Source organism: Heloderma suspectum, chromosome 7 (assembly GCF_057233095.1).
Source record: "Heloderma suspectum isolate Gila_16-S chromosome 7, 16-S_ref, whole genome shotgun sequence".
In the NCBI taxonomy this organism is placed as follows: Eukaryota; Metazoa; Chordata; class Lepidosauria; order Squamata; family Helodermatidae; genus Heloderma; species Heloderma suspectum.
This window is the reverse complement of record NC_139464.1, coordinates 27,871,919-27,898,309: the sequence shown is the minus strand read 5'-3', so window position 1 is coordinate 27,898,309 and position 26,391 is coordinate 27,871,919. Positions and strand designations below refer to the sequence as shown.

Below are 26,391 nucleotides of genomic sequence, written 5' to 3'. Positions count from 1 at the left end.
TTTAAAAGCTACAAGCACTAGAAGTTTAATTTTGAAGGAATCACAAAAAATAAAGCAAATTCCAGCAGGGTAGCCATGTCAGCCAGTTGTAGGAAACATTACATCTTAACAACTTACACATTTATTGTGGTATCTAATTGTCAGGGTGGAAACTGAGCCCATAGAACCCCAGAGCAGTTCTGATTCTGAGGAGGATCAGCAATCCGTGGGAGAGGAGCCAGCTCATCCCTCACTGGCACAGCAGCTGGCAGAGATTCCTCCTGCCGGCATTCCTGAGATAATGATCCTAGCAGTGAGAAAGTGTGGGAGGGGGGCTTGCTAGACGCTCGACGCAGACACAGGGAGCGACGAGCGATGGAGGGCGCAGAAAGGAGGTGTAGCGCCCGTTTGGCATGCAAGCAATGGCCGCCTCCCGTGGACCCAAGGGAAAGAGGGAGGATCTCTCCCTAGCCCATAAGTTCAGGGTCTTCAAGTGATTCTCCTTCAAACGGGGATCAACGGCCTACTCGGAGCATAGGCTACTCTGCTGTTCATTGCTTAGTCGCTGGTGATTAACATCTGAAAGAGTAATTAAGTTGTAAAAGGATCAAAGCCTTGAAAAGAATCCTTTCGTCTGTGTCTTGAGTTGGCTATTGGAGTGTACTGAAAGAGGCCGCTAGGGCGCTCCTGACACTAATAAGGCAGGCACATTTACCTTTATCCATTCTTCTTTGTCTTGTTCTGAGCTAAGAAACACAGTTGGAGATAATAGTTAAAATCAAGTTCAGGAAATGTTAAAAAGCTATAGTCATTTAAGTTTCAACTTCCTAAAGGCACCCATAACTTCTAATTTGCTCCAACATAAATCTAAACAGAGGAGGCTATAGTGAGAATAATGAAAATGTCAAGTTAAAAGAAAAAAATTGGATCCTGTGTTCAAAAGCTGATGCATTTCAACTGCATAGGATTAGATGTATGTTAAAGAAAGTATGATAATCAAATATACTCTGGAATCATGATGACATTTCCAGTACTAGGCTTCCCACTGCTTCACCACTATGTACTGATAAGGAAATGTCAAAGAATGATAACTGGAACGATGTCGATAGTGCTGCATATATGAAAACAAACTCCTTTTAGTCTTCACAAGTGGTTATATTAAATTTAGAGCTGAGTTTCTCCCCTCTCTCGCAACTCCTTCCCCTTTGCCCTTGGCTTAGCATTTCCTCTGAACTTAGCATTTAAAACTATAACTAGCAGTTACAGCAAAACACAATGAGAAGTCGTATTTGTGAAGACACAGTTTTATTGTCAAACGGAGCTCTAAAACCTAACCATATAAATATGCACACTGGGTAGAAAGGATTGACAGGAATGGAGAACTCTTAGTTTTTGTGCAATATTAAAATTGCCTGTAAAAGTATCAGCAGGAAAGAAGTTCTGTAGTTTTGACTCGTGGCTCATTTAAATAAATACAAAGGCAGCTTAGCAATTCCAGCCCCTTCCCCCTTCCCGTTTGTATGGTAAGACTGGGTTCGTGTGATTTCTTCCTAATTATGTAAATCCTCTCTTGTGTCAAACTAGCAGTTCATCTGCAGCATATGAACATGCCCTGGCACAATTTGGAAATTACTGCTCCTGTGGTTTTCAGTTTCTAGGGTTAGGGGAGATCCTACACTCATATGATCGTGAGGATTTTCTAGTTGACATTACTTTCTAAGTACATGAAGGATAAAGGCAGGGGAGGTCTGAGACTTGCTTCTATTTCAGACTTGCTGCTAATAGGAAAATGACAGTGAACAGACCTAAAGAGTGGCCAGGTAGCCAGCCAGATGGGAGGCCGGCTAGCTAGCTAGCTAGCTAGCTAGTTAGCTAGCTAACAAACAAACAAACAAACAAATAAATAAATACCTGTTTGTGAACAGCAGATATACCATAGCCTTCACTATTATTCCTCTTGTATGAGACTGGTTGGGTTCATACAACACATCAACCAACACTCAAGGCTGGGTACGTTGTTGAATGTGGGTTGTTGTTCACAACGCAACAACAAACCATGGATTTTCTTTGTGGGTTATTCATGGTTAACAAACCATGGTTTGTTGGTGTGGCTCAGTTCAATGACAACCCACACTCAATCCAAACTCAACCCTAAGTGTGGGCTGTCATGTTGTATGAACCCAGCCAATGTTTAAGTGTTGTAGAATGGAGCTAATCAGGAAAAAATCACTACCATCAATGTCAGTTCTAAGAATCGTAAACCAATACCTTGTACTGGTCCTTTTGAGATCGGCAAGACTCTTTTTCAAACAGATGTGAGAAAAGGGATGGTTCATCATATTGATCTAATCAAACGTTAAGTTCAATTCTTCAACAGAGTTGGAGTAATCACTGTCTGAGTGCAACAGGAAGCAACCTTCTATATAATGAAATGCACCTTACTACCCACAAACATCAATGTGCACTCTAGTGGAATCAGAAAGTAAACAAATACACATGCTTCTGGTAAAGGAAATCCTTTGGGCAAGCTTTACATTACAGCTAATGCACTTTTTATGGGGAAGGTGAAGGTAATATCTATCATATATGAAGAATATGCTAGATGGATGTGGGGAGGAAGGTTTGGCTAGTATGATAAACATTAGTGTTGCACTTTCATGAATTCCCACTAAAAATGGAAAAAGCTTGTGTGTCATTGAATGGATCTTACAGAATCTCCCCAGAAAATATAGGAAAAGTTCCCACAGTCCACTAAATTAAAATGAACTAACCAATCATGACAGCTAAAGCATTATTACATATAACTAAAACTTACTGCAAACTGCATGCAATTAACAACATTCGGTACAATCCTTCAGTCCACAGGCGAGATTTTCTTACTCCATTAGTCAAATGCTCCCAAGCAGCTTTGCTGTTTCCCAATGATCTAAGATATTCTGGGATCTCTTCATGCCTGTGATCTTCTCAGCACTTGAAACTTCCAAGATGATCCTTACCACCACCCTCACATATATCACCTCCAGTTAGATTGGACAGACACCCAGGAAAGAGGGTTTTGCCTTCCCTTCTGCAGCTTGTGTTTTAGCTCACTTGCAAACATAATTACAGAGCTAGTACTCTGCAGGCAGCTTAATAAAGGTGCATCTTCCTCTCAGCCTGTGGTCTACCAAAGTTAAGAAGATGGTGGACTAAGGCAAATACATGGCTTGTTTGGTTCCTTATAACCATATAGTTTAGTCCAACATAATTTCTATCTCCATCCCTGCAGTCAGGCATATAGAACTTCAGCAAGGGGCTGTAGGAGCATCCATACATTCCAAGTGCAAAGCTGATATAGCCCAAGTTTTACACTGCAGCCCTGCTACTTTCAAGTTTACCTTTAAGTGCCACTATGCTAAAATCTCACTTGCATGTCTCTTACCTGGCCTGCAACTCCAAAGTTCGCTCTTTTCCAGACACTTGGAATGTGTATGGGTATTCTTCATTGTGTGTTTCCACAATCTTCATACCATCAATACCAACTCTTGTCCGAACTGTGAATTTAGATCCCACTAAGCTGAATTTGGGGACACAGTATAGCAACATGTTGTTGAACTGAAAAAGTACAAGCCACACCAACAGATGTTAGTTTCCACAAAGACAAACCTGAGTCTCCCCACAAAACACCCACTTGCATGTGTGACTTGGAAAAGGCAGATGATTAAATACTGAAACACAACATAAGAATAGAAATGTTCAGAAATATGATGTAGGAGTTGGGTCAGTCATCACTAATTATGTTACAACATCCCACAATATTCGTGCTTTTGTTTTGTTTAAATAACAGCGGCTTGCTTTTGAAACCTTTGGTGCTTCTCTGCTCTCCATGACCCCTTCCTGAAGCCGCTTTACCGGGGGGGGGGGGGGAAGAGATGCACCGCTCTAATACACACATTTGCTTGCAGCTTGTATTTAGCCCCTGAGAATAAAGGGAAACAAACACACTCACAATAGATGGGCAACGTTGAAAGAAGGCATGAAGAATGTGCAAAATTGAAGGAATAAATGCATATTTGTTGCATAAAGTGCTTGCCACACAAGACAGGCCCTTTAAGCTGTGCTTCCTTGCATTTCAAAGATGGACAAATTAACACTTGGTTAATCATTGTTTCATTTGAAATCATCATTGTTCGGGGCTGCACTTTTAAGCTTTGTGGTGCTTTCTGCAGGTGTGGGCAGAGGTGTCTGCAAGGACTATTTGTACTGTTAGGTGTAGGTGGCTCATTACAGCAATATGGAACAAGATGGGGGTGGTGGCCAAGTCAGCCCTGCACCACTGACGCATTTGCATACATCCACGTTAATAAGCAAGGATGCAAATGCCACACTGGAGCAGCAGAGCAGGAACAGCTGAAGCAGCAGGCATGTGGGTGGCTGGAGAAAAGGGTAAAGGCAACGCTGTAACGTACTGTTCCAGTGTAGCAAAAAGTTCTAGGATTATATTTTTGAAAGTAGTGCTTTTCCATGAAAATTTATTACAACTGCTTACTTGATGCTTTTAAAATTCCAGACTGTCTAAAATTCAATTAAATTTTCACTGTGCATTGAAACAACAAGTAATGAAATCTAGCTACTTGTAGGGATTCAGAAGAAAATCCAAAGCCAGATGATTTACAGCCAGCTGTTACACATGGTTCATAGAGTCCATGTGGCTACGAATGCAACAACATTTTAATTAAGTAGTAACTGCTGTTTCTTTTTATGGAGGGGAATATTCTATGCAGACTTTTACTTCCTACAAAGAGATTTATTTTAGACAACTGCAAGGGGGAATTCATACGGAGGGAGGCTGGCTTCTGATCCGCAAACTATGGTTTGCAGTAGGGATGGCATGCGTGCCCAATTGGGTCTGGGAGCCCAGTGGACTGCCCCCGCCTGCACCCCCAGAGCACCTGCCCCCGCTCGAGCCCCCCTCCGTGCTTGCCGAGCTGCATGCACTCACCCCGGACCTGTCTGCGAGTGCTTTTTTGTGAAAGAAAATGGCAATTGCAAATTATGTGACATCTAGTCTTACGCAAAACGGCACTGTGAATGGCTGATATATGCAAGATTGCAGGCTTAAATGAGCCATTTACGTTTGTAATCTTGCATATATTGGCCATTCATGGAGTCATTTTGCGTAAGACTAGATGTGTATATATTCACAATTGCCATTTTCTTTCGCAAAATGACGCTTGTAGGGTCTGGGGGTGCATGAACTGCGTTAGCAGCTCGGCGGGTGCCTGGAGGACCCGAACTCTGGGGTGACCATCCATCCCTAGTTTGCAGAGAGCCAATGTGGCAATTTCACTGGATCAATGAAAGTGTTCATGCTCTTCAGCATCCTGTGCCACAGCCAGGATGCTGTGGCACAGTTCTACCTTTTCCTCTGAATGCGATAAGAATAAAAAAGCATAGTCAAGTCTTTCTTTTGCCGAAGAGGCACAAAGCACGTTTTTGTCCTCAGCAGCAAAGCTTTTGAAAGCTTTTGATTCCAATAAAACCTTTCTAACCAGCAAATGATAGGTTTTTCTGTCCTTTGTGAACAGTAAAGTATATTTTCATATTGGTATTCAGCCCTTCCTCTTATTGGACATATTTGTTCCTTCCATTCAAATAGGTATGAGGGATCTGCATGTTTGAACCACAGTGAGAAAAGTTCACTTATGCTTTAAACTTTAGATGACAGAGCTGCGGCTTAAACCATCAAGTCGATCCTGGAGAATCCTTGTATATACTCAATCTGCTCTCAACCTAATCCATAATGATTCCTTCCTTGCAAGCTATTTTATAGTGTAATCCAGAAAAAAGGAGCAGAGCTTCAAGTCATTATAACAACCGAATCTCAGGCTTCTTAAATTACCTTCGCCAGCTGGGGTAGTGTATGCATCTTTGAAGCGACATTTAAATGTGCTGCTGGTATGTTTGATCATTAATAACTGAATATCTTAGTGGTTTTAATTCTGGCAAGGATTAATTTGAAACTTGCTTTATATGTTAATCCACAAAACATGAGGGAATTCTGAAATGTGAGGGATGGGCCATTTTTCCCCAGAGCACTCATGATTTAAGGCTACTTGTTTGTTGGAGGGGGGGGTAGGTGTATGCATGTGCATCTTAAACACAACTTTAAGAGAAGTCCCATTTACTCATCAGTCTTAACCATGGTTTAGTGTTACATCTGCACTGTCACCAGCCATGATTATTGTTACCTACGGTTCCAATATGGGTTTAAAGTAGTTTACAAGCCCTAGTTAAAAGGAAATCTGGTTTGCATTGAACACATTTAGTATTGTTTCAGATGCAATGGTAAGCAATGGTTAACACCAACGAAGTACAGGTGCGGGGAGGGAGTGTCAATTTGCAAACATTTTTCAGGGTGCCAGCATTAGGGATTCACCTAATCACTGAAACAGAAAAATCCAGAAACGATGAGAAATTAGAAACTTTATGCACGGCTACAATAAGTGAGTTATCAGAGATAAATACTTACTAAGAATAGGTATCTTTCTTGGGCAGATGTATTACGAGCAGCAAGTTTAAGTATCTGTCCTTCTTTAATGAGCTCATTTGAAGGATTAACAATATCTTCTTCTTCTCCTAACATTTCATAAACCTCCAGCAATTTCTTCAAGTTTTCCTTTTACATTAAAATAAAAAAAAATGGCAGCATTAGTGCAAGCCACATAAAATTGTTTTTATGAAAAAGGTTAAAGCATGAAATGGTTTTAGGAACTAATGAATGAACTGGTTCGATATGAAAATGATTGCAGATGTTGGGCAAGTCTTGCAATAAAGCGACTTTCATAGTAAGAGATTTGTATTTTGAATAGAGAAAAATCAGTCATCACGAAGGGCTTTTCTACATGAGACATCTATTGTGCGTTCACCATTCCCTACTCACTGTTGTTTATGAGTTCGTTAGATGTCATCATGACTTTTACTTCTGTGTCTAAAGAGCACTTTCAGTGAGTTTTTTTTTTAGAACAGGGAAAATGCAGTATTTAATTGTAAAAGTAAAAGAACCCACTTTTTTCACTTGTGTATTAGTGCTATTCTGCCATACTACAGTGCCATCTAGAGGTTATATAGTGGAAAAGCAGGAAAGGAAACACTCTTCATGTAGTGCTCAGACCTCAATTCTGTGAGGGAATCGAAAGTAGATACAGCACATTTACAGTCTCATGTAGAAAAGCTCTAAATGTCTTCAAAAGATAATACTGAGATATTGTGCTCGGTCAGTGAAAAAGTAAAGAACTTTAGTGCCAGGGTGGTCCAATTATTAGGGTGCTTGACTAAGACTGAATAGATCCCAGTTCAAATCCCTACTCAGCTATGAAGCTTAGGCCAGTCACTCTCTCTCAGCCTAACCTACTTCACAGGGTTATAGTGAAGATCAAATAGCAAGGAAAAGACCATGTACAGTATGCTGCTCTGGGCTCCTTGAAAGAAATACCAGGTCCAAAAATAACAAATACACTTCATCTAGTAAAACGATTTAATACCTTGATAGTAAGACTGCAATTTGGACAACTTGTGGCCCTCCAGATGTTTTGCCCTACAACTGCCATCAGCGCTAGCCAGGATAGCCAATGGTGAGGGGAAATGGCAGCTGCAGTCCAAAACATCTGGAGGGCCACAAGTTGCCTAAAGACTTAAAACTACAGCTGACAGGTGTCGTCTTAGAAGACATATTCCTCTTTTTCTCTCACATCGGATGGTGGCTACTGTGACATATATATATGCATCATCTCAAAATTAAGTGTGCTTCTCCTTCAAAACTATATTTGGTAATATGCAAACAGATTTAAATTAATTCAAACTCATATGATTCAATGACTAAGATTTCTTCTATTAGGTGACAGTCCTAATTGTTAATTTAAATATTAACTGCATTAGAACTCTTAAAATACAAGTATGGGACATATAGTGAAAGCTAATATAATGGCTTAACAATAGCAGTATTTCCTACCTAGGCATTCACAGACTTGCCTGTTCATCATCCAATTAATATTAAAATAATCTGAAATGCAGATTATGCAGGGCAGAAAAGTTCATAGGAATCACTCACCATTTTTCTGATGGCACTATTGGAATGACTTGCTGCTGTGGATATTATTTCCAAGGATTCTATAGGAGAAGAATAACCAAGAGAAGATGAATTGCTTGTTCTATAATACATAAACTGCTTTTTCAAATACCACCTTGAAAATTTCCTATGATTTGTTTTATTGCCAAAGTAAAGCAAACATCATGATTTACTGCAATGAGTTTCCTTAGACTTACTGAACTTAAATTGAAGTAGAGAAAGTCAAAATGTGGAGACGTAAAAAGGACTCTGCACAGTTGTTATAGGTTACTATAAAATAGTCACTGGTCAGATCATATATATTTCACTGGAAAAAAGCATGACAAGCTCTTAACAGAACACTTCTTCACGACTCAGAATTGCCAGTCACGTCAGGGGTGGGGATTGGCATAATTACCCCTGGCAGTGCAGCTTGTCATGTTGTGCAAACTCAGGCAGGATGGCTTGTTGCTGTGGGTAACAAGCCACTAAAAACTCATGGCCTGCTGTGGGGCAACAAGACACCTTGCCCAGCGTTCACACAACAAGACAAGCTGCACTGCTGAGGGTAATTATGCTAATCCCTCCACGGCACATGACTGGCATGCGTAGGAAGGGGAAGTAAGCCACGGCGGCTTATTTCCCCTCCATGATCGTGCAAAATACGTCCCTGGCTTGTTTAGCCACACCCACGGGCAAGAAAAGCCAAGCGTGAGCTATCCAGCAGCATGCACCAGCACACTTACAGTGAGCCAGCACGCACCAGCACACTCACGGTAAGCCAGAATTTGAAAGACTGTCACATGTGAACTGGACCGATATTTAATTATTCTTGAGAAGCTATTATGAATACTCATAGAACTACAGGACCAAGAAATGATATGAAAAAGTATACAGGAAAACATAGAGAGGAAAATGCAGAGGAAATGGTTAAATTCTTCAAGATTTTGCAAATGGGAAATAGTCTAAGAATAAGGGATATTTTGTTAAAAAAAAAAAAAAAAAGAGCCCTACTGAATCACTCCCACAGTCCATCTAAGTCCAGCATTCTATTTCCTACAGTGGCCGACCACATGCCTCTGGGAAGCCCACAAGCAAAACAAGAAGGCAACAGCCCCCTCCTGTTATTGCTCCTAGAAGCTGATAATCAGGGGCACACTGCCTCTGAATCTGGACATTGCATATAAAAATTGTGACTACTAGCCACTGATAGACCTGTACTCCATGAATTTGTCGAAGCTCCTTTTATATTCATAGAAGCAAGAGGCCATCACCACATCTTGCAGCAGTGAATTCTACAAATCAATTACATGCTGTGTGAAAAAATACTTCCTTTTGTCTATCCTGGATATCTTGATGATCAGTTCTGATGCAATCTGTGTATTCACAATCTGGACTGCTTTCCAGAAAACAAAGGCTGAAAACGCTGCCTTTTTTTCCTGGCCAGAAAACTCTGAATAAAAGAGACATTTTACAGAGACATTTCATCATTGCACAAAAGAGAATATTTTAAAAGGTGGTTCCTATGAAATTCTGTCCGCCTCCCATTGGCATAGTTCTGAATTGTTAAGTAGTTCTTCTGTTACATTGCAATACTGGATATAAAACTTGCACAAACATATTTACTTTCAGCATCTTTCCAGTCTAGAGAGTCTTGAGGCAATTTTCTTAGGTAGTCCTTCAGAAGCATCTCATACCGCGGAATACGTTGCACTGGCTCTAGCATGTGATGCTGCAATGTCAGATTTCCACAGACTTTCTGTTTCTAAAACAACACACAAACGTTTGTTGAAACCAGAGCTTCAGAAATATATATCTTTTACTCTATATCTGTTATAGTGAAATAGCTTATTTTAACAATACTTTGTAGGAAAACTACCAAATGAAAGCAACATATTGCTTCCATGTAATCCTTAAAACCCTTAAAGTGATCTTCCAGCCAGCACCTTGGTCTGGGAACTGGCTTTCCTATGGCCGGGAAAAGCCTGTGCGGAGTGAAGCAGGCTCCCCAACTGAGGCACTGGCTGGTCAGTTTGAATTTATCTCTCTAGGAACTCTTCAGACCTCACAGAAATATCTCTGGTTGTGAAATCTTTTATTTTTGTCTTTGAACGGCTGGCAAAGAGTCAAGGTTGGACTCTGCCATGCTGTAGAGCCCCAGGTGTTCCCCTCCCCCCACTACCAAGCTGTTTTGGCAAATTACTCTTAGAATCTTGGCAAGTTTTAGATAGCTAGTTTGAGGTTCCATTTTATTTTAAAAGCAACTGACCATTTCTGAACTTCTGTCTGCTTGATTCTTGAATAAATATATTCAATTGGATATATTGGAATTGATTTAGTTCTTTGCCTAGCCTGAAGGTTGGCCTTATCCATGCACTGGACTGCTTGGCAAACATGCTGACCTGGTTTTTAAGGAGTTTAAAGAAGCTCTGGAAAATGAGCCTATTCTTCTCTATATATAAAAGCCACGAGCCTGGATTCCCATATGTCCAGGTTATAAGTTATTCAATATTAAGTAAGAGTTATTAATGTATGGATGGTGGCAGCCCTACCTCCAGGATATACCTCACAGGGTTGAAAGTGCAGACATACTGTTTGTCACAACCTTCAAGCCCCCCGTTTGTTCACTGGAGGCACTATATCAAGCAATGAAATAAAGTGCTGTAGTACAGATAATGACCGTGTTCAGATGTAATGGCAGCTTTCGGCGGCAATTCATGGGTTAGTTAATTAACCCCCAAATTGCCGAGATGTGCGCTGTGTGCAAGCCACTTTCTGATTCCAGTAACAGCCCTTGAATGCCACACTTGAGGGTTGTTAATGTGATGTCCAAACCTGGGGTTGTTCATGATTAAACAATCCCAAATTAATCCAAGAACAAGCCATGGGTTAATTAACCCACCAGTTGCCGCCGAAAGCTGCTGTTATTTTTGAATACCCCATTGTCTTGATTGCCAACACACTTAGCAGGTCACATACTACCTGAATATCTTGAATAATGGATTTGAAGTGAGGTGATCGCTCAGTCCACGTTTTCACCAACTCCATTGCATTGTCAAAATTCTTCACATACTCTCCATACATCTTGAGGAAAGGAGCTAATTTCTGCAGGATATCACTGATCCTGGGGTTTGTGTCCCTGAATAGGAAAAAGAAAACAATATTATATGGATACACATTAAGTCAGTTAATGTTTGCTATTATTATCGGTTCCTCAGTCCTGTCCATTTTTTATCCTTTGGTTTATTCTACATGCCTTTTATACTATGTTATAAATTTCAAAAATCCCATAATCTAGCCAGAGGATTTTAAATGGCAGGCTTTTTTGTCACCATGTGACAACGTATATAGATTGGGGGCGGGGGAACCTACTACATTCACCTTATTGAAAGTGCCATATAATATTCTGACTCAAGGAAAATATACTTCAATGTAGAGAATTGCTTCAGGGCTGAGGAAAATAACAATCACAAAACCGACATACAGAAAATCATAACAGCCCCTGCTTTTCAAATAAAGGGGTAAAATAATTTGCAAATGATTGTATAAAGCTACAAAATACAAAGCACTGGTGACTGTAATGTAACTTTGTGAGTATACTAGGCATATCAAAAGATTTTTAAACTATTGTATTATTTTGAGGTGGGAGGCCCCACAGCTTCTTAAAACAAGAAGTGCAGCTTATAAAAAGATAAGTGGTTGCCTGTTATTTACAGATGTAGTATCATTTTCCATTTTCATTGCCACAAAATATAAATTCTACAGCTGGAAGCCATGTCACAAAGGTGGCATATTTTCTTTCTAAATGCTCTCTCTAATGTGGATTTGTGCAAAATAGGGAATTTTAAGGCAGTGATGGAAAAAGCAGGACCCCCTACGCTTCCCATAGAGTCGCATCAGGGAGTGTTTGGACGCAATGATAAACTAGGTTTTATCTCAAGGGTGGGTAATTTGTGGTGTCCCAGATGTTGCTGGACTGTAATTCCCATCATGGGCTCTGCTGGCTAGGGCTTTGGGAGTTGCAGTCTAAAAACATCTGGAGGGCCACAAATCACCCAAACCCTGTTTATCATTACAGGAACCAGCCTAGACAAGCCTTGCACTCGTGTGTTCCCCCTCGTTCCCTAATGTAGCTACAAAGAGAAGACTGGAGCTGTTACTTCCATTTTGACTAACCACCGTTTAGCATTTTGTCCAAACTCAAACTGTGGTTAATCATGATATGTTTTTCTGAAATAAGCCAACTTCAAAGCTCAGTTTATGAAGCTTGCTTTTTTCAATAAAATACGGTTAAGTTTCACCACAGTTTCCCTGGGTTTGGGCATAACACTAAAGAGCAGTTAGCGAAAAACAGAAATGAAAGCTTCCACTCTCCTTACAGCCACACCAGAGGAGAGTGAGGTGTGTAAGCCCAAGGCCTGTCTTAACACTAAACACTAGTTTAATCATTGCAACGAAATGCAGCCATCAACTTGTTAATATCCCCAGGAAGTGGACATTGCTTCTCCTTGATGGTCATGTCAGGTTTTTCCACCAGACTTCTCCTTTGAAAAGGTAGCAATTCTCTTTGAACTGCCCAGCATTATAAAAATTTCAAAGGTGGCTCAACAACTTCAAAGCCACTTCAGATATTCTGGTCACAGATGACTGCTTCAAGATAATGCATTTTTAAAAACAGAAGCCTTCCTGGAATTATAAGGTTGGTTTTCTTTTATCAAATCTATTTGCTTTGTAGATAGTGTGCTTTATGAATGAACAGAGCCAAAGAAGTATGAAATACATTCATAGTTTCATACAATTCCATTCATATTTGCTGAACAATGGCAAAATCTATCCTTCTGTCATACAACCAAGGATGTCTGGCTGCTGGACTTGCACTCCAATATTTTATTTTGGGAAGACTCAATAGATGGGATTTCACATCATGGTCAGTGTCTATCTAATCATGTTGTGTATGGAAGGACCTGCTTTAAGGCAGAAAGTTAATCTATCTTATATCTTTCTGGACCTTCCTGTGATGCCATTAAGAACACTGTAGATTCCAATACTGCAAGCTAGATTGTCCCTTTAACACAGGACCCTAGAGCCTTCGAAGGACACAGATGATGCTCATTACCATTCACAGACTATTATCCTCCAATAATTTGCAGCAATGCTTACCATTCTTGCATTCTTTTCTCAAGTTCTGGTAGCAAGAATTGACTGTGGAATTGATTTATGGATGAAATGTTGGAAAAGATTTTATTAACAACTTCAGCAGGAAATGACCCCCGGTTAGCTTCATCTACCAGTTTACAATAAAATACCTGCAATGGATGAAAAGTGGAGTCAGCCACAAAACATGCATTCTTGCTCTCCTCAAACAACATAGGGCAAACAAGAAATCGACAAGTGTCTGAGGGGTTTACAAGTAATCTGAAGCAAATTAAAAAAAACTCCTTTTGTTATAATGACCTCCTTCCATTTTCATGTACCACCTCAGAATCACTTCTTCTATTTCTCTTGTAATTACACTTGCTTGCAGAAAACGAAGTGAACAATCAAATGAACTTCAAGACTCAGATTGGTCAGCTTCCCTCTAAACTGCAGTTCTAAAATGGAAGAGGAAGCTTCTGATATTCTCCTGTGGCTGTACTGGGGGGGGGGGGGTTGGACAGGGGTGCAAGCCCAAGTCTTGTTGTTATAATGATAAACCATGACTTAAGGCACAATCCTATGCATGTTTAGATAGAAAAAAGTCATACAACTCCCAGCATGCCCCAGCCAGCATGGCTGGCTGCTGCATGCTGGGAGTTGTCAAACTTTTTTCTGTCTAAAGATGCATAGGACTGCGCCCTTAGTGTTATGTTTGAACACAGTCATTATCTCATTCATAATATATTACAAATATATTATTCTTCCTATATTACAGATGAGGACACAAGACTCTAGCTGCCCAAGGCATACAAATAATCTACAATTAGAACACTGGTTTCCCTGACTATAGCTCAAAAAACTTTGCTGTGTTCTTTAATAGATGGTACTTTTTTGTGTATGTATTTATATTTTAAGGACAGATGTAATTCAATGGAACATATCCAATTAATATGCTTCCTTATTCTAAATATGATTTGAGAATTTTGCTATTAGCTTTAGATTACTCTCTATTAGGGACACTACATAATGCAGTTTAGCAGTATCAGGAAAGCATCATTTCCCACTATATGAACAAGCTTCTGGCTTCCATGCTCCCTCCTCCCCACTTCCACAGCCACAAGGTGGTCAGAAGGAGAACAACTGTGATTTGTTTAAACTAGGGATGTACGAAAGTTCCGCCACGGATCTCAGGGAGGCCAAATGCCAGCGCATTTGGCCCCCCGAAATCGGTGGCGGAACGGCCCGCCCCCCCCGAGACAGGACTTACCTTGGGCGGATCTTCCTGGCGGCGGCGGCCGGTCTTCTGACCAGCTGCTGCCGCCGCCATTTCCAGTTAAAAAAAAAAAAAAAAGTGATAGGCTACATAAAGATTTATGTAGCCTATCACGGCTAGATTTAAAAAAAACACCATGATAGGCTACGTAAATGTTTACGTAGCCTATCACGGCTGACTTAAAAAAAAAAACCGCGTACGCAAATGGCGGAGGCCATGGCCACCGCCATTTGCGTTCCTTATTTTCGCCATCTTAGTCTACGTAAATGTTTACGTAGACTAAGACGTGCCAAAATAAGGAACGCAAATGGCGGCGGCCATGGCTGCCGCCATTTGCATACGCGCGTTGTTGTTGTTTTTTTTTTAAGTCAGCCGTGATAGGCTATGTAAACATTTACGTAGCCTATCACAGCTGACTGCAGGGACGCAAATGGCGGCGGCTACGGCCGCCGCCATTTGCGTCCCTGCTAGCCAGCGGCCAGATGTCCGGCTGTTGGCGGAGCCGGCCGGCGGCTCCGCAGAATTGCTGCGGAGCACAGCCGGCCGGCCAGGATTCTGGGGGGGAGGAACGGAGCGCCTCCCCCCCCGTCCAGGATTCCGGGGGGAGGGACGGAGCACCTCCCCCCCCCACCATCAGCATAATCCCCGAAAGGTAAGTGATTTTCGTACATCCCTAGTTTAAACTATGGTAAGTTTAATGAAAACAAGCCAAGATTAAACAGGGACTGATGGGAAAGATAGCTAGAGAAAACTATCAGGAAGAAAACAGCAAAGGCAACAGTGAATTAAAGATAAGAATGCCCATGAAAGAAGCTTCAGGCAGGACCTAGGGACAGGAAGACCAGGCCGGCCAGAAAGCTATAACTGAAAGTGACCAAGAGGCAGGTGGCTGAAAGAAGTGAGGCAGAGATGTCAGGCACCCAAAATAAGTATAGGAAAAGTTGTTGTGAAGAAAGGAAGACGCCAATTTAAAAGCAGGCCTCTGTCATGACACAGGGACAGGGAGGAACTGTATGTTTCCAACAAGAAATTAGTGGAGTGATAAGGAAGACCAAGAAGGCAAAGGGCTTGAAGGGGATGAATTGCATATGCCAGTTTGAATCTGCCAGCCAAGAAGTTGGCTACAAGTTTTTAGTATGAATATTATTTTAATTATTTGCTTCAACAACCATTTTAATCATATGACTTGTTTAACTCACTAGCAAAGTGTTTTCTTATAAAATTGAAGGCAACTGCATGCACTGAAAGAGCTAACATGTGTAAGATATTAGCAGTCAAAAGCACCTGAGCAGAAAGCAATTTAAAGCCAATAAGAGATGTCACGTTTCTGCTCCAAGAAACGCAGCTATGCAGAGCTTCTTATATTTCATATTCAGAGAGGAAATTCATAACCAACACACACAGGCTTGTTAAATGAGAAAAACGGACATCTTTGAGCAAAACTGAATTTATGATCCAAGGACCCAGAAAGGGGGAAATTAAGCATGCAGTGAGTGGTAAGACATGATGAAAAATGTGCAGACATTGGGAACAGAAATATTTTATTATAAGAGAAAAAACCTGGGTATTGAATCAAGAGAGCAAAAGCAGAGCTTGTGGGTTGTGTGACATTTAAATGGCAAATACAGTTTCTTGGCTGTAGAACTGAAATGGGATACATCATTGTAACAGAGGATATGAGTAATTCCTAGTCACTTTATTAAATTATTAGTCATCTTTTGAATTGAGATGGAATTTTTTTTCATTTTTAAGTTGCAAATTCAAAGCTGCCTCAAAGTAGTGACCAAATGGCCATATAATTGTGTTTACCAAATTGCAGGGTGGGGGAGGAAATTGCACCTTATTGCTGAAAGGGAAAGTGGGGCAGTGGGGCAAATACCCATGACCAGTATGGGCCCAGGAACCATGATCTGACACAGGAAGAGGGAGTTGCATAGGAAATGAAAGGAAGAAGTGGTATAGAAGTTTTGGGGAAGATATATTACATGAAGATTCATAAAGGTAAGGTAGAAGGATGGAAGAGTTAGCATTTGCATGTTTAGAAGGATGATATTCTATGTAGGAAGCATGTAAATGCAAAATGGAGTAAACTTGCAAGGTTCTTTTGCTGCTAGCCACAGGTTAATTTAAAAGTAGATTGTAGTAAAACAAGGTTTCCCATCATTTCCTCTTATATTGGCTAAAAACAACAATACTTCTTAAAGAAAGAAAGAAAAAACACCCCACTTCTTACCTGATCCAAGAGAGCAAGTCTGCTGACGTAAGCTCTTTCTGTGTGCAAAAGTTCATTGGCAATTTTGTAACATTTCTGTTCATTTGTCTCCTGGAAATACATGCAATTTTATTTTCACAATAAAGAAATTACAATGTAACTGCATCTTTGCTGCAATTGCTCAAAAACAATGTTCTGCATTTATCAATAATGGTTCTCTCCTACTACTACCCAAAACAAATAATTGGAAACTGAATGAAGGTCCAGCTAAGTGTGGGAAGCTAGAGCCCATCCTTCTCCTGTTCCAAGTATGTGAACTAAAGAGGGCTGTAGGTATAAGTACTACTTGTTATTTAACCCAATGGGCAACTCTCATTTTGGCTCCTGGGAATGATAGGTGTGTGTGGAGGGGTGGTGGTGGGGGAAGAGGTATTTAGTCACATCCTGTGAGCTGTCCAGTGATGCCCCAGTGTATCAAAAATTCAGGGTGTGTTTTAAGAGATGACTAAACCTTAAAAAGGGCAAAGAATTGGCACATGTACAGACTATTTGTGGTCAAACATAGTAAAGCACTTTCCACATGAAAGGCTGATATACAAATGACTAATAAAGTAAATGTATGTAAGGAGGAAAGCCCCTGCTCCATAGCAACACCAATAGATTGAATGCTAAGGGGAGAGCTACAATATATAGTGTGTCTATTCTAAACACATCGCAAAGCTAAATCAACTCCTCATAGTTAGAATAACATCTACAAGCCTACTAAGAAAGTCCACTGATTCTCACATCATGCTATCCATATTCCTAATGTATTCTTATATGGCCGCTGTAAGGAAGGTATAGTCAATATTCCTGCAACCCCAAAGCATCACAGCCTCATGTCTACCATTCACCCACTGCTGATTCACAAGTTAACATACAATCCAGTAACTGCTTCCTGGACACCCATGAACTTTAACATCAAATTGGTTTACAAATCGTGTGCAGTATAAAACAGTGGTCCCTTTGGTATTACTCTCATGAACCATCCCGTGACCAGAAAATATACATTTATGGATTCCCCCCGATTCAAAATTTCATTTGTTTTTGGAACCCCAAGCTATTTCTAGGAAGGAAAAACTACAAGAAAAATGCACACACCTGGGCCTAACACTGAATGAGCCACCCAAAAGCACCCGGTACAGCCCTCTGGGGATTATACCATTTCCAAATGAATATACGGAAATCATACTTTTGAATGTCTGTAAAGAACTCCTAGCATATAAGAGACAGCTAAATTAGAACCTGTCTCCACAACACGGAGAAAAAGCACACGTAGATTTCAGTTTCTATTTGAAATTCCCTCCCCTTGGAAACTTGACAAACTTCTAGGATGGGCATCTTCTGGAATAATTAGAAATCCATTTTTTCATGTGGCCTGAGTTGTTTTCATCAGGATTAGGGATGGATTGCAACTAAGCTAAGAGGTGGAGCAATTCAGTTGCATTGCTTTATATGGTATATTTTTAGATATTATTTGGATGGTCATGGATGAGTTGGAGGTTGTGTGTGAGTCCTACCCACTCACACACTGCTTCCCTATCAGTTTCCTGTTTAGTCCTAGCCACAGTTTGCCATGATATCTGAATCAGCAAACTACAGTTAGCACTTACTTACGTGAATCAAAAACTGTGATTTGAAGTGGGTTTATGATTCTGACATGAAGGAATCATGAATCATTATTTGCTGATTTGAATCTTATGGTGGAACTATTGTTAGCACAATAGGAAGAAACAGATAGCGAACCTGCACGTGAGCTAGAACAAGGGAACATGCAAGCACACTGTTAGGTCCTTTTCCACCGAACTACAAACTGACCCATAGTGTGAATCTGATAAGCTCAGAAACATGCTACAGAAAACTGCAAGTGCTCTGAGAAATCTGCAGCACCTCTATACACAGCTAAAAGACAAGATATACAGCCTCTTTGCATGTTATTTCTTGCTTTAAGGGAGCAATCCTATGGCCACTAGACACTGTCTAGAGGGCCATAGGATTTTTCAGTTCCCAGAAACAATGCTCCCCACCCCCTCCCTCTCGTAGGCATTGCAGTTCATTCCCAGCTCCATGCTCGTAAGAGCAGCACGGAGATGGCAAAAAGGGGATGTTCCTGAGGCGGGAACAGCAGAAACGCTGTTACAATGGTTCCTATGTGCCATCCAGCCCTCCCGCCACTCCGACACACCCTGGCTACACAGCCAAAGCAGCTGTCTAACTGCAAAAGCAGGGCGGGTGTAGCACGGAGGAGAGGATCCCCTCCATGCTCCGCCTACCTGGCATTGGATAGTTGGCCTCCAAGTTCAGAAGTGGCCGACTATCCCCACAGGATTGTTCCCTAAATTAAACAAACATGTTATGGAAAAAATCTTTCATATCTACTAAAATAGGTGAAATTGCCCTGACTCCGTCCTGATTTGGCTTGCTAGATTTTGCATTTGAAACCAGTTGATATTATAGAAACTGGAGTTTCATGTACCTGTGACAACAGGTTCCTTTAAGATTTAAACTTTGTAGAGCAAGTGTCATCTGATATCTGACACCTGCATACGCAGGTTTTTGTTCAGCAGTTCATTACTTCCTGAAATGCTTCCAATTACTGCACTTCCCTTAAATACTTTTCTTTTTCTTTCCATTAGATGTTGGCTATATTACTGTACTCTGTTTACAAGGAGTTAATACTTGTTATTCCTCTGTGTAATATAAGTCTAGCTAGCGAATGGCATTCTGAGTTTCCAGGATACATAGGTTTAAGTTTTGACAACATTTCTCATGGCTGCAGCAACACAAACGTGCCACGCCTGGTATATGGGTATTGTTCCACATCTGCAGATCATGGATTTTCCTTTTTCTTCCTAAGCAAAACTCCAAAATCCATATCATGTAATACCTTTATTAGGAAAACTCCAAGTTCACAAAAAATGTGCAAGTATTCAATATCTCCAGATTGTTTTCTCAGGCAAGATGTTACAAAAAGCAGGTTGGCAGTGGGGAGAGAGGGATAGACTGCCTAACTTATCTCTAATTTTGTTTTCCACCAAACAAGGAACCTGCCTGGTTTACCCAGGATGGAGACAGTTTTGAGTTAACAGCTGGATTTTATATTTTTAAAAATGGAGGATCAACAGTTGTCTGCTACTTTCTTCTTCCCAGTGGTCCTAGGGGCACTGAAACGTAAAACTATCATATCAGTTGGCAGATCCCAGTTTGAATGTCTGCAAACCCTACTCTTCCATATCATCTTAAGACTCTGGGCCGGTTCGCACATAACACTAAGCCAACGTGGGTTTAACCTGCAGGGCTTTGTGGTGACTGGTGGCCACCATTTTGAATATGCAAGTCACGGCAGATGTATGCCATGGCTTGTGGTTTCATATGAATCCAGCAGCATGGGTAATGTGAGGATTAAACCACTCTTGGATAACTCTAGAACAACCCATGGTTGTTCTGAAATATTCATAATGGCAGCCGGAGCACACTGTGAAGCCCCATGGGTTATGTAACCCACAGTGGCTTAGTGCTATGTGCAAACTGACTCAATGGCTAGGGAGACCTCCTGACTACAACATCCAGTCAGACTCCACCTGCCCCATTCCAAACCACCAACAACCTGCTTTTTTTGTAACGTCTTGCCTAATGACGAGATCTGGAGATCTCAAAAGCTTGCACATTGCTCTTTCTATGCAAGTTATTTAATCCTTTTATTGCAAGATGAACTATAAGAACAATATTTTTGAACTCTTCACAATATAATAGTGCCCTAATCAGAATGGTCCTCTATAAGGGAACTGAAAAAACAAACAGGGAACTGAAAACACAACATTAAGTTTAACATTTGTTCTTCATTTAACTTTTTAAAAATCTATTTCCACCAGCACATAAAACACCACAAATTCCCTATTTCTCTACGTTCAGAGGACTGATTCATAGGTAGTGTTTTTCCTCCATAAAAGGATTTCAGAACTATTCCTGTGGACTTAAAGCACATGAGGAAATGCTATATTGGAATAGAAAAGCCATTTGCAAGGAAAGATATGCAATCAGGGTTCATCAGCTCCTGCTTCTGTCCTCAAATTAGTCAGTTTCTCTAATCCATTGTTATGCCCTGTGTATTACTGTGCAAGTGTATTACAGTGCAGTTCTCCCAAAGCTGATCTGCAACATGGGCACAACACACAGGTATTATGCATACAGCGAAGACATGTTCATGTTCTTTCCAGAGCAGCCCCCCTCCTGCTCTGACTTTCTAGTCTCATTTAACAACTGGGTTTGATCGGCATGAAATTAGTCAGGGACTCAAGAATTCTGGGAAGGATTAGGTAATGGGTCCAACTTGAACAGTGAATTCCATGTGGGAGTAGCCTACCTTATTGTGAGTTTTTGTACTTCACCATCACAGCAGGGTATCACAGCATGGAATCATTAATATCATCGTGTTTATCATTCCTCTACTTCATTCTCTGTATTGCAGAATGTACAAATGCTCCTTGCTACTGGCTTCTCCTAGGTGCCCTTTACACTTTACAGTCTCCCCTCCCCAGAAGCCACATTTCCAAGGGTGTGCCAATTCCCAGTCCACTGCCAATTCCCAAGAAAAGACACATGAGAACAGACCTGCCAATGTGGCTGCAGGCCATCAATTTAAATATCACAGCTGAGCCTTGAAATGAATCCCAAAAAAAGCAGTGCCTATACAGGAGTTGTAACATACAAAGGCCACATGACATAACATGAGTTCATCATCCAGAAGGTGAGGCTCAGATTGAACTGCTTCCTTCCATTCCCTTCTCCAGGTATTTGCCAATTTCCTTCCTATATATTATTGTACCACTACCCTGTCTCTGCCTTTTCCTGTAAATTACTGCCAAAACCCATTTCATAATTTGGATGTCCTTCCTATGTAGGTTGCCATTCAGCACACTATACTGATGTGGACACAGACACAGAAGGAAAAAGAATGGTCATAGCCATTATGCAGAATGAAGAATCCCGTTTATGTACAGGAGCACACTGGAGTGACCACACAAGTGAGAAGCCTTTGGATCAGAGCTAGAATCACCTTTGTAGGAAATTCTCCCAAGGCATCCCCCTCACAACTGCTTTTATACCCAGGTTAACAGCAACACCACTCTGAAAGAATCTATATTTCTATGGAGATAGATCTCTCCTATCTACATAGAAATACTGGTTCTTTCAGAGCTCTTGCCCTGTATAAACAGAACGGACTCCTAGAAAATAGACATACACGCACAGAGACCGTGTCTACAGTAAAGGGCGCCATAGTTCAAACACTTTCATAAGGGGGGGGGAGTTCAACTTCCAGCCTCAATTCTCTGCATTACTGTACAAACACGCTATTGAAGTCTATTGAAGTGCACATTTCTTGCTTTCTATGATGTAGTCCTCAACTGCAGATCAGTCTAAAATGCGTTGGAACAAAAATATCAGGCCTGAATACTAATAGTGTGTATGGCTTTCAGAGGCAACTCTATTTGAATAATGCAGAAGGTGCATCTTATTTTTATTTTAGTAATTTACATTCCAGATTTCCTTATAACCCAATTGTCTTACCTTTGTCTCCACACTTGAGTCTTGCTTATTGTGCTCCTCAACCTGCTTGTCATCTGTATTGGTAATCATTTCTACAGTTTCTTTTCCAAATGGGAACATGTTGTCACTTGGCATCCGGCAGCAGCTATTGATCGTTTGTCCTTTGCAGGCCTGTGTAGTTTGCAATGAGTCTGTACTAGTGCTCTCTCTCTCTCCATTTACCAAGCTGCTGTCAAAGGAAGCCTCGTCCTTCTGAATGGCCCTACTGGCATCAAGAAATGACAACGTGCTGTCCCTGCAGTCCAGTTGTTTCTGTGCTACTACTCCATTGGCTGTGCGATTTGGTACATCCTGAGATTGATCTGTACTATTTCCCTGCTTCTGTAGTGGGTGTTGGGTGAGGAATTTTGGCTGAGGTGATGGTGCTGACCCATGCTTTCCTTGAGTTTTAGCAACATTTAGAACAGAGGATTCTTTCTTCAGCTCACTAGGAATGGATGGGCTAAAAAGAATTGAAATACAGACACTGAAAGTTATTGCATATTGCATAAACATCTGTGAGTTGAATATAAAAATGCCATTATTAGCAAAAACAATGACAATGCAGAAAAGTTAAATAAAGGTTAGCCAAAAATATACAGTGAAGATTAAGCATTTTACCAGAGACTAACAGTGAGTGCAATCCTATTCACACTTACTTGGGACTTGCCTTGGCGAATGTTGGAGTAAACCCCACTGAAGTCAGTGTACTGCAGTTAGTGTTGTTTTCTACATACTACATACTTCTACATACCTCATGCGATACTGAAATACCTGTTTGTTTAAACCCAGACCTGGCCAAAACATGTATAAAGCATATAAATGTGTGTGCATATTTTTGTGTGCGCATGCGTGCACATGCATGAGCACATGTACACCATCCAATTATTAGAGCTAAAGGTGAAGGCATCTGAACCCTTCCTGTGTCCACTGCTTATCTCTGTATAGCCTTTCCTAAGGGGAATTATTTTTCTCTCAGGAGGGCTTATTTCCTGTATCAGTGCCCCAGTTGAGAAAAGCAACACTGGGGAGTTAAGCACCCTCCCACCTGCACACTCCTTTTGCTCTAATGACCACTCTCCCCCTACCTTTAATATGTAATATATATCCTGGTTTAAACAAACAGTTCTGCCACCATCACAGGTAATACAAGCTTCAATGCTCAAGGTGTTAGAAAAAAGAGGGGGTAAGATTTTTCTTATAACTGTCTCACAATAGGTAACTCACACAAAAAATGTAGTTTATTTTGCTCCTACTTTTTTGTAACATCAGACACACACGCACTTTAACTATTAGAAATACAACCTTCTTTTGACTTTATATATTGCTTTTCAACCTGTGCATTGATAACTCTAATAATATGTTCATGTGTTTAAAGGTCTTTTTTGTAATCTACAGTAAATAAGCCTATCAATTGGTCTTCCCAAAGCATTACATTCTTTTTCTTGTATTTTTGACTATGGAATATTATAAACATATGAATGAACATAAGGAGCTACCTTATACTGAGTCATACTATTTGTCTCTCTAGCCCAGTATTGTTTACTCTGACTAGCAGCGGCTTTCAGGGTCTCAGTAGCTATATGCTGCTACCCAATAACTGGAGGTGCCACAGGTTGAATCTCTGATCTTCTGCATGCAAAGCATGTACTTTGTCACTGAGCAATGCCCTCTCCCCATTTAGTTACATAGCACTACCTATCTTATATTAATGTGCTGTATTTCCCCCCACCAACCTTAGTTTCAGAAGTGTGTGTGTGTGTGTGTGTGTGTGTGTGAGAGAGAGAGAGAGAGAGAGACTGTTACAGACTGAACAACAGCACAATCCTATGCATATCTACTCTGAAGTAAACCCCATGGAGTTCAATGGGAGCTACTCCCAGGTAAGTGTATATATGATTGCAGCCCAAGTCTTCTCCTGCACTTGGGATCCATTAGCTGTAATTCTGCAAATGTGTATGTCTGTTACACCAACTTCCAATCTGACAACTGCCTAATCTTTGCTCTGATGTTTGCCCAAATGTCACTACTGTCTTTCTTTCTGTGTATGTCCTCATAATTCCTCTTCTCTGCTCCCCACAGTATCTACTTCATTTATTGCATCTTCAGAAATGAGGATGTGTACATTGCTGAGGTTCTGTTCCTCCCCTCTTTTAAATGTGTAAAGGAGCAATCCTATCACCCCTAGATAGCATCTGAGAGGCCATAGGATATTTTGGATTACCAGAAGGGGGAATCCACGTTCCAACCCCACTCCCCCTCCCAGCTGCCATGGAAAGAACCGTGTTGGCTGCTCTCCGAGGTTGAAAACTCAACCTTGGAGGATGAGGAAAGGGAGTGTTTTGGTGGGCAAGGAGGGGAAGAGAATGGAGAGGCCAGGATATGAGCTATCCTGAGGCCTCTCCAGGCTCCTTCCCTCACCCTCTGAAATACTCCAGCTAGACGGGCAAAATAGCCCATCTAGTGAAAATGCAGAACAGGAGGATGGGAAGACAAAGAGTGCATCCACCATGCCTCCTGCTCTTCATTGGATGATCCTAAGCCTCCAGTTTTGGAGGCTTATGATCATCGAGGGTGGAAACAATAGGACTGCACATTAAACTTGTTTTACATAATAATTATGAAAGGAGAGCCTGACTTGTAGATTCCCCCCACATACACATATTTTGAGTATTACCCTTCCCACACAGGTTTGTTATAAAAAAATCATGATTTTGCTGCATATCTCGGCAGTCTTCTGGGGCTTGCTCTGCCTTTTTCCTAGGTCCATTTTAGCGCTCCGTGTATCCACACACGTTTGAAAATAGAGGGAGTGGTATGCTACCCCTCTCTTCTTTTCCTCTTTAGTGTCATGGTTCAACTTTCCAGGTGACAACAAACCAGTGTTTTGTTTTAAAATAATCTCCCATCTCAGCAAGATAATGGTCTCTTCTGAACTGTCTCCTCTATTTCAGTAGCAGAGAAACATCTTACTTTCTCATTCTAAGGTCTTCCATCTCCCATGGGATCAGATTGGAACAGAAGATTATTCTACCTCTGACCTTTCAGTTCTTGTCCTAAAGGAAAATCTAACCAACTTGTGTCTGAAATGTTTGTTTCTTTGATCAAGGGTGCCATTTCAGAAGGAAGATTACACAAGGCGGCGGGAGGGGGGGTCATATTCCTAGCAAGGCTGGGCATCCAAGCACTGTATTTTAAAGCATTTGTTATGGATACTTTTTATACTGCATAAACACAGCAATGTTACCCATGCAGGATAAACAAACATCCTTTTTAAAGGAAAGGAATGTGCGTCTTTGGCATGCATAGCAAATAGGCACATTTATCTGATTAGTAGTCACTTGTGGTGTAGAATAAGCAAGTTCAATTCAGAAGCTGCAGGTTGTGCAAAATGCAGTGGCCAGATTGATAACAGAGACAAGAAAGTCTGAACAGGTAACACCGATTCTGGTCCACTTGCACTGGTTGCCTGTATGTCTCCGAGCCCAATTCTGGGTGCTGGTTTTGACCTGTAAAGCCTTACATGGCTTGGGACCACAATACCTGATGGAAAGCCTCTCCCTGCAAGAACCAACCTGTACACTACATTCAGCATCCAAGGCCCTCCTCCAGGTGCCTCCTCTGAGGTAGGCTCAGAGGATGGCAACAAGGGAGAGGGCTTTCTCAGTGGTGGCCCCCCCAATTATAGAATTATCTCCCCAGCGAGGCCCACCTGGCGCCAACATTGTTATCTTTTCAGCACCAGGTTAAAACTGCCCTCTTCTCTCAGGCATTTGGCAGCATGTAAATGAGTTTTTAATCAGGTCCTGGATTGTCTTTGGTTAATTGCTTAAAATTGTTTTTAGATATATGTTGTCTGTGTGTGTGCTGTCTGTTTATATGGGGTTTTATTTTGCACTTTGTAAAATGTATTTTTAATGTTTTTTAATATTTGTGAGCCGCCCATAAAGCTTCGGCTATGGGGTGGTATAGAAATATAATAACTGAATGAAATGAATGAAGTTGGCCTGAGATATACCACTTCATGGATCACTGCCTTGTTGTGGCGAAGGGGCTTGTGTAACTCAGTGAAGCCATAAG

At 41.1% G+C, this 26,391-nt stretch overlaps 1 protein-coding gene across 2 annotated transcripts in view; it reads right to left on the bottom strand.

The window, feature by feature from the left end:
- The window catches only part of FGD4 (FYVE, RhoGEF and PH domain containing 4), a 154,373-nt gene that overhangs the window by 12,771 nt on the left and 115,211 nt on the right, over positions 1–26,391 (bottom strand). For both annotated transcript variants that reach the window (XM_084809448.1, XM_084809449.1), the window contains exons 4-12: positions 22,294–22,774; positions 16,708–16,797; positions 13,226–13,371; positions 11,048–11,204; positions 9,692–9,830; positions 8,069–8,127; positions 6,491–6,637; positions 3,401–3,573; positions 695–725 (exon numbers count right to left, since the gene is read on the bottom strand). In XM_084809448.1, the coding sequence (XP_084665574.1) occupies positions 695–725; positions 3,401–3,573; positions 6,491–6,637; positions 8,069–8,127; positions 9,692–9,830; positions 11,048–11,204; positions 13,226–13,371; positions 16,708–16,797; positions 22,294–22,774 (1,423 nt within the window). The remainder of the gene's footprint in view (positions 1–694; positions 726–3,400; positions 3,574–6,490; positions 6,638–8,068; positions 8,128–9,691; positions 9,831–11,047; positions 11,205–13,225; positions 13,372–16,707; positions 16,798–22,293; positions 22,775–26,391) is intronic.